The sequence below is a fragment of the Triticum aestivum genome, chromosome 4B (genome assembly GCF_018294505.1).
Source record: "Triticum aestivum cultivar Chinese Spring chromosome 4B, IWGSC CS RefSeq v2.1, whole genome shotgun sequence".
Classification (NCBI taxonomy): Eukaryota; Viridiplantae; Streptophyta; class Magnoliopsida; order Poales; family Poaceae; genus Triticum; species Triticum aestivum.
The window spans coordinates 196,064,150-196,072,953 of record NC_057804.1 but is presented as its reverse complement, the minus strand read 5'-3'; the positions used below and the strand labels follow the sequence as shown (position 1 = coordinate 196,072,953).

At 41.5% G+C, this 8,804-nt stretch overlaps 1 protein-coding gene across 1 annotated transcript; it reads right to left on the bottom strand.

Moving 5' to 3' along the window:
- Positions 1-223: 223 nt before the first annotated feature.
- Positions 224-8,175, bottom strand: LOC123091789 (importin beta-like SAD2 homolog). Its single transcript, XM_044513399.1, has 21 exons — positions 7,798-8,175; positions 7,400-7,572; positions 7,130-7,300; positions 6,490-6,600; positions 6,329-6,406; positions 5,823-6,010; positions 5,689-5,749; positions 5,473-5,547; positions 5,313-5,390; positions 5,170-5,232; positions 5,016-5,099; positions 3,676-3,833; positions 3,482-3,521; positions 3,214-3,354; positions 2,963-3,082; positions 2,660-2,878; positions 2,041-2,214; positions 1,261-1,942; positions 950-1,152; positions 737-869; positions 224-575 (listed from the first exon to the last, which is right to left on the bottom strand). Exons 1-21 carry the CDS (start codon positions 7,970-7,972, stop codon positions 412-414), a joined length of 3,291 nt encoding a protein of 1,096 aa, XP_044369334.1. The 5' UTR covers positions 7,973-8,175; the 3' UTR covers positions 224-411.
- Positions 8,176-8,804: the final 629 nt, after the last annotated feature.

Here is an 8,804-nt window from a genome sequence, read left to right as displayed (position 1 = left end):
TTTGCTGACTTTCATCTCACAAATCCAACTCAAATTTGACAACGCCAGTAAAAACAGCCTCAAAATCAAACTAGTGAACAATTTCAAGAGTTTGGTTATATTAAAGATTTTAGCCAAAAGGCGGGCTAAATATTAAAGTCAAGACACTAGGAGTAAGTGGGTCAGAAAAATATACAGCTCACTGGATAAAAAATGATAAATATTGCATCATTAAGTCACACGATAAAACGAATGATATTTTTCATCCACCAAAAGTGGGAAACCCCAGTAACACAATGCAGTCCATCATTTCATACACAAGCACAAAGAACAAGCAGAGTTCTACTAAAACGAAAGACAAACAAAATAAAGCTAATAAAAGCCGCAAAGCTAACATAGAAAACATGTTTGGAAAAGAAAATCTGCACAAGTCTAACACCTAAGTTGGTGAGCATGCAACAGCTGCTCATATTCAGGAAATGTTTCTGCAATTCTCTCAATTAGGTCATCTGGCAAAACCTGCGCTTGGAGGAGCGCAGTATGTTTCTGAATCAGTGAAAGAACCACTTGTTGTATGTCCATTTCGTCCAGGGAACCTGCATTAGCCCCCGAAACAAACGTTCACAAAACAACCTTTTGAGGTTAATATCAGAAGGGTTTAGGGTTTAGGGTTTAGGGTTTAGGGTTTAGGGTTTATATCAGAAGAAAAACTATTTTGTGGTAGAATCAGATAAATAAAATGGTTCCAGAAGTTTACCCAGTTCAATGTCTTGGGTTTCTTCATCTATGTCTCCTTCCTCAACAACCTCGATTGACTCGCCAGCAGCAGCAGCATATCTTGCAAGGAATTCCTCTTCCGTCTCTTCACGCACATCATCATCCTCCGAATCCTGATTGCATGTTCACGATCTTCAAGCAATGTGTTTGAGCTTAGAGAGAATATAGAAAACACGGTTCTATGGTACATTACCTCATCATCGTCATCGGTGTCTTCCTCATCATCATCGTCATCTAGATCTTCTGCTCCATCACCATCATCATCATCCCCGTCCTCTTGAACGTCCTTGAGATGAATGCAGGACTCCATCAATGATATATAGCAGTCTTGCAACACCTTGGTGCCACCCATGGAAAGGGCCAGCAGTCGCTCAATCACAGTTGCTAATGTTAATACTGCATGGTGATTGCAAGCAGTAATAAGATGACACGTCTTTCTTAGTCAAGAAAGCAAACATCAACAAGACTCAAACTGTAATGATCAATAGATATATAGTTACTTACTGGCCAGTTTGATCTCAGATTCAGACGAGAGCCCAGGAGTAAACGAGCTACTTGACACCTGTGCCAGTGCAGATGCCCATGCTGTATAACCATTGCCATCATCCTTGCATAAAACTTGCTGAATAGCATCTGGATAGCAAATGTAGCATGAAGAAATGGCCAAGAGTAGTGGCTTCCATATCCCAGCAGGGCTGTTAGATACACCCTTGAAATAGGAAAATGTTGCTTCCCCGAAGGTTACAGCAAGAGTCATTCTGGTATCTTCTGCTCCCAAGGAAAAATCTGGAGCATGCAATAGTGTATGGATGCATGAGCATGCCCTCCATGTTGCAGAGGGGTAGGCTGCAATGGCCCTGGTCACAAAACTAGAAACCCGACTAATGACAGAACTTTGTGATCCATTTGCAAACTGGGAAGGAAGCATCTTCAGAAAGAAACCAGAGGAGTCAAATCTTTGATGGAAACTGACAGCTTCTTTGATTGCGTTGAAAACTCCTTGATCCTCCTCCTCCTCCCATGAGTCCCAGTATGCAATGATGTCTGCCCATATAACTACTAGCTCAAAGACCTTCATGTGTGTGATTTCTTCCATAGAAGTAATAGACCTCAGGATGAATTCAAGCAACACAGAAGCATCATTTACACATGAAGGTGGTGGCAGTGCAGAATCTAAAGTCGGCTCCTGAAATGAACGTCAACAAACAGTCAGACAGATTTTATTGCACAGCCACCTACAGACATCACTAGATAGCGAACTTGACTTCCACTTTGCCAACATACCATCTGTTCAACTGACAACAGCCAAGCTTTTTGTAATACTGTTGAAGAAGTTTGAGCAATAGCAGTCTGGCCTAATTGCCACGCACTCTTCTCATGTTCCTTGTTTTCATCTGGTGCAGAGCTATCCCAAGCTTGAACCATAGCTACCAGTGCAGCAAAACCCTGTTCGACAACCTACAACAATACGTACATGTAAACCAGTTAGAGCTATTAGGATTTTCCCTCTAGGGGTTAGTTAATGAGGGATACTAGAGACAAAGCAGTGGGTTAAAAGAACAGACGTCCATAGCAACATGCAAGCATGTATTTCCTTCAGAAAAAATTTATCAGTAGTTCCACACCAGGTTTATAATCTTTGTTATATGTTACTCCCTCTGTAAACAAATATAAGAGTGTTTAGATCACTACTTTAGTGATCTAAACGCTCTTATATTTCTTTACGGAGGGAGTACATTGTATCGAGAAATAAGGCCACTGAGTGGACTTAGGTTCTAATTCTTGAGCCTCACCCACAAGTATGTGAAAATGGTAGTAGTGAGTACTATTGTGCCTGTATTGTCTGCAGAAAGCATGAAAGTATTGACCATGGAAATCTGATAAATGAATAAAGCAATATTACCTGAGGCCATGGATCTGGTACAGGGGGCAGTAGATTTATAATAGTATTGACAATGTTAGACACAGTGCCAGGAATGTGCGCCGCAACTTTCTCTTGGCCAGCATCGACTATTGTTCCCAGAAGCTGAAACAAAAGAGCAGACTCATTTTCATCTTCAACGCTTATCCTTTTCACAACAACTTGCAAAAGGGCAACCCAGTCAGGCGGAGCATAACCATTCTACAAAAGGCACACAAAAATATGTCAGTGGCATATTTACAGGCGACAAGTAGATTCCATTGACAATGCCATGTCAACTCTTACCTCAATGAGTTCTGCAATAGCACCAGAAGCAGAAGCACGAACCGGATAACAAGTTACATCCTCGGCATCTTCCATGCTCAATGCCTTCATTAAAGAATTATAAATATCCGTGCACATAGCCTGCAGATAAGCAAAAAAGGAATCAGAAATTAAATATATGATGATATAATGAAATACAGTGATGAAGTCTCGTGTGTTAACTAGCCCATCCTACAACATGATGCAAGCATGAACGCAATGAAAGGATGTACCTCTGGTAGGCACAGGGCAAGCTGCCCTATAATCCAGTTTGCAGTAGATATCAAATATGGACTACACGGATCTAAATAATACAATGGAAGAATCCGATTCCTGATCAAAGTAACCGCCAAATCTTTCCTCTCACTCAGAAACTGCAAAATGGGTTAATAAATCAGCAACTACTCTAATATAAGTTCAGAGGATAAGGGAACCAGGGGCTGTATCTCTCGTAGGAAGAGAGGTTCAGAAAATATACATCTTAAGAGAGAACATTCTTACATCTTGGAGGCCTCCATATGCCATTAGAACACCAAAATAACTGAAATGAATGACAGTAAAGTGACTATTTCATAAGCATGAAACAATAGAAAAGCAAATAGTCCAGAGTCCACATGTATGCATGTGGCGCAGATATGTCTAGATTTCCACAATCCTTTCTTAAGGGCCAAAATAAATAAGCCATGTGATCTTACTTCTGCACTGCCTTTGATGACGCATCTTCTCCATGAGAAGGTACAGGAAATTTTGACAGGAATGGGATGACCAATAGCTCCCCAATGCAGCTTCCTCCCTTTCCTTTGCTTTTGTCACCCTTCTTGCGTTTGGAAGCTGCAGATACAACTGGTGGGCCCTGAAACAAGAAACATGTGTTAGTATAAGTAAAACACCTATGCAAGTCTTGTTTTAATTTAATTAGTTCCTGGATTCAAGAGAAACAGAAAATATGCATGAACTTTGTAGCTTGTGCAATGCAGTCGCTGAAAGCATTTAAAATGCATATATATGCACGAAATAATAGTTTCAGATGCTGAACTGACTTGTAATTGTCTATGAAAGGAATCAGCCTAACAATATGAAGTCACAAACTCTGATATAACAATCTAATCTAAAACAATGACCTAGTGTGCCTAAAGGATATTATGTGCATCAGTGCACTATGAAAGAAAAATACTTAGATGACTAAGACAGTTTTTAGAGGGAATTTGCATGAAAATGGTCAATATCCATCAATTTGATGTATATATCGTTGTTGCAATCCGATATTCCAATGAAAAAAGCTACTACAGAAAAATAAAAATCTTTTCAAAATCCAAGATTTTTTTTTGGTATATGCGCAAGGGCATCATATACTAGCTAAAAGATAATCTTCTTAAACGATATTGGCAAGGGATTCCAAGGTGTAGCTTCTGTAACCATAATGAATCTATTCGGAATCTGCTTTTCAATTGTCATTTTGCTAGAGCCGTGTGGCGCAACATCCAACCATCACCTCCTCGAGGCGTTGCTAATATGTTTAATAATTGGTTGAGGGGGCTCTCAAAAAGATTGCCGGATATGGTACTACTTGGAGCAGGTGCTCTATGTTGATCGCTGTGGCCTAGTCGTAGTGATATTGTTTCTGGTAAAAAGGAACATTAACTCCCGTGTGCAAATTATGTGCATATGTACAAGACAAGCTGGCTCCGTTCCTGGTCAATTCTTCAGTGACAGAAAAACCAAGAGTTTCTGATAGTGGCATGCACACAGTTGCAGCAGGTGGTCAGTGACCCATTCTCCCAGCAGCGGCCTAATCTCCATACTGTGGCATCTTGAGCCTTCCAGCCGCATTATGATTGTGTTGTTTCTATGTTATCTCTAGCAACTTATACTTTTACCAGGTTTGTTCCCCTGCGTGTGCTTGTGCATGTTTCGCTGTATGCGTTTATGATGCAGAGGCCAGAGGCCCAACTCTATTGTTCTTGTATCACCTAGATACATGGCAAAGAATTAATAAATGTTTCTATTTCCCCAAAAAAGGGAACAAAATTACAACCTTTGAGAGGGCTAGAACACCAAGTAAATTGATGGCACTTTTCCTAGCAGTAAATAAATCCTCAGCCCACCCTGAAATGTCATCCTGCCAAAAAAAATCAGTCAGACAATATGAACACAAGAGATAAACGAGTATTGTGGAATCATGTATTTACAAGTTCAGAGGGAAGATTCTTCCGCATATACTCGTCAGTATCCTCCTCCCAGTCATCTATATCCTAAGTAACATGTAAAGTTGGGTCAAAATAAGTACATATTGGAAAGATGTTATTTATCAACAAAAAGGTAGGGAGCTAACCTTTTCATTTAATGCTAATGCTGGAAAAATTGCTGAATCCATAAGTGAAGAAAAATGGGGTGAAACAAGACGCCATCCCTGCAACCAAGATAACACCATGCCATCAAGTTCAAACATTTCTGTTCCGACAATGCAGTCAAATTATTTGGTGTACACTTACAGGGCCTGTCTCCAATACACGGGAAATCACGTCAAATGTTAATGAAAAAATCCGGTCCGAGAGAGAATTGAGTTTCTGCAATCATTTATTCATTTGTCATTCGGAATCTTATCAAATACAATAATCAATAATGATAACAAAGCCCATCACACCATTCAGTAATCTAGAAAATGTTACAGGCTCATAATACTTGGTCTTCGGCACTATAGAACTTACACTTAAATGAATGCTTTGTTTTGATATTCTGATTATGCAGTTGACAATATGTGGCATCTGGCTGAGAACAATGAAGAGTAAGCATTCTGGAAAATATACTAGAAAAGAACAACAGCAGAGACAAGTGTACATACTTATCAGCATGTTTCCTGTGACGAGTAACAAGTGTGCAAAATATAATAAGACATCTTTTTGCAATCTTGAGCCTTCTTGTAGCTGAATCTTCAGGACTGTTGAAATCCAATGAATCCAGTACACAGAACATGTCTTTGCAAAGGGAAGGCAGGATCTGCTTCACCCCAGATGGCATGTATGACCTCACCTGCAGGGGTACCATAATTAGTCACACATTATAGGAAGTTAACAGCCAATCAACCAAGCATGCCAAAAAGAAGTCTATCACATAGCACTATGACAATGTAAATATACAGGGCAAGCACAGCACTCGGAAGCAAAAAAATGGACTAGGTATGCACAGCATTCTCACATTGCCTAAACAAAAAAGAAAATATTGTTTTGAGCTTTGTTCAACAAATATACGCTATTTAGTATTCAGCCTATCCTTTCATTTCATATGTTTTCAGTATGTGATATTTATACTGTTAATACATCACAAAGAGGAAACAGAAACAGGACTTACAGTGAAATACATGCACTTGCATGTGATAAGTAGGAGCTGCTCATATTCCAGCTTATTCCCATCATGCGATAGTAGAACCTGTTGCACACACCATAAAATGGTCAACAAAGATCAGGGTGCATATAATCTTTGGAGAACATCAGAGTGCATTAGCGAAGGACCTTGTCAGCAAAGTGGTGGAATGTCACTTGCAGTGGTACAAGAATCTCAGCTGCGATTTGCTCCAACTGCTCTGGAACAGGCTCCTTTACAACTTTCGGGTTCAAGAAATACTGTAAAATAAACACGGTTAGGTAAGAAACATTGGTCTCATTAATATATATATGTTTTATTGACGGGCGTTAAATCATTATCAAATAATCTAACTAAAGAGTCCAAATGGGGCACAACTCTCAAGTAGAAATTGATATGTCATACAGGCACACTGATGATGAAGTCCAGAAATTGATTCAGGAAGTCATGAAAGTAAAGTATTCTCTAGTGGGTTGAATTGTCAAACAATGGCTGCGCATTTTGAACAGGAAATCCCAGAGAAAATAAGTTCCTAAAAGAAACAAACAACAGAGGGCGGTTAACTTTCTGTTTTAGTTCTTTATACAGATAAGGTGGGCAGAGTAATTCTGAAACAGGAAAGTTCCTATTATTTAGGATGCAGGGGGGCAAAATGCTCTGAAGCCAGAGTAAGTGTGCATTCTTCTTGAGAGAAACGCAGAGGGTAAGAGGTTGGATTTCAGAAACATGTTGGACAAGTGCAAAGCACATGTAAATATGTAGCGCTCGTCCTTGGAAATTGAAATATACCTGAAAGGGGCGAAGAATGGCCTGGAGTACCGTGAGAGCATTAATGGTTTTCCACTCAGGATGCTGGCCTGGACTAATTGCATCGCTGCTCTGGATCACCAGCTTCAACTGAGGCACAAGTTGAGGCCACGAATTCTCCTTGACAAAATCTTTCTCCACGATTTGGCCAAACTGCCAGTAACAAACGGTAGCAACATAAGCAATTAAGAAACAACCTTACAGATGATGCAGAATGCAATATTTTGAGATACAGGGCACATCTGCGCATACAACTTCAATCAGCACTCGAAGAATTGCAGGTTCCACTCGAAGCAGAGCCTGCGCGAGCTGGTCGCGAAACTCCCTGTAGAGATCGGACGACGAGAGCCCCCCTTCCATGTTGCGCCGGACGAAATTCTTCAAGTAAGTCGCCGCAGCTATTCTTGTACCTTGATCACCATCCCCTACAACCGCAATTCGAATAATCCGAATACAACTATCAAACAAACTTCACAGCTAAAGCACGCTTGTTGCGTCGCCAGAGCGACGGGCGCGCAACAAAAATTCCTCAAAGAAGGAGAAATATGTATCGCTCCAAGCAGCAAAGAGCCATGGGCTACCGCAAAATCGCACGCAACTAAACCTGCACGAGGGCACGGGATCTACTGGAGTGGTATGAGGCAGGGTACCTGCGGCGACGGCGAGGAGGGCGATGGGGAAGCGGGGGTCGCCGGCCGCGGAGATCCGGTCGAGGCCAGCAGTGGCTGCGTCCACGGACGCTTTGTCGTCGCTGAGGGTGGCGGTGAGGAGCCGCCGGAGCTCATCGCCAGCGGTGGCGGCGGGGTAGGCGGCGTCGACCTCCATTGAGCACAGTAAACCCTAGGAAGTCCTTTGCCTCTTCCCGCCTTTTGACCAATAGAAACGAGAGGGGGATGGAATATATGGCGGGAAAAGTTGCATTCCGCGGAGTACACAGGATCACTCTCTTTTTTTCTGATGAGGAACACAAGATCACTCGAGAGTGGAGGCGGAGACCGACACTAGCTCAAAGTTTTCTCAGAGTTTAGCAATAGGGCAGCCGGCAGGGATGGGACAATCAAGACCGCGCCGAATAACAATTCCAATGATTGCTCCGTTTTTATGTGTTTCTTTAAGTTTTGTTAAGCTTTGTGCCGCTACCTGAAGATGAAATAATATTCTTTCCGCCTAGCCCTCGTCCTGTTAGTGCATCTAACGTCTTCGGGTAGAGGTATGTCTCTGGCGGATAACGCAGGATTCTATTGGTGATTGTCTTTGGTGGATCTGCTCGGATCCGGTCTTTGTTCATGTGTCTTTAGGTTTCGATCTAAGTTTCTCTTCGGCGGCGGCGGTTTGTTGTGCTGTGCGTTGGTTCTATGGAACCTTAACATGATGACTTCCCCGACTATCTACTACAACAAGTTATGCCTGGCTTCAGCAAGGTAGGAACAATGACAGCAGCGCGCCTTCGACTCGCTTCAGTGCGTATAGTCATCGCTAGATGGTCGACGAATCAGGATATAATTTTATTAGTTTTGGTGTTCGTTGTACTGTCATGATTGAAGATCAATAGATTGAAAGTTTTCAAAAAGAAACTGCAAAATTATGTCCTCAACGGACCCATAGTATTTTTGAAATTACTTATCAATTGGATGAAGTCTTCATTTTACTTGGATTT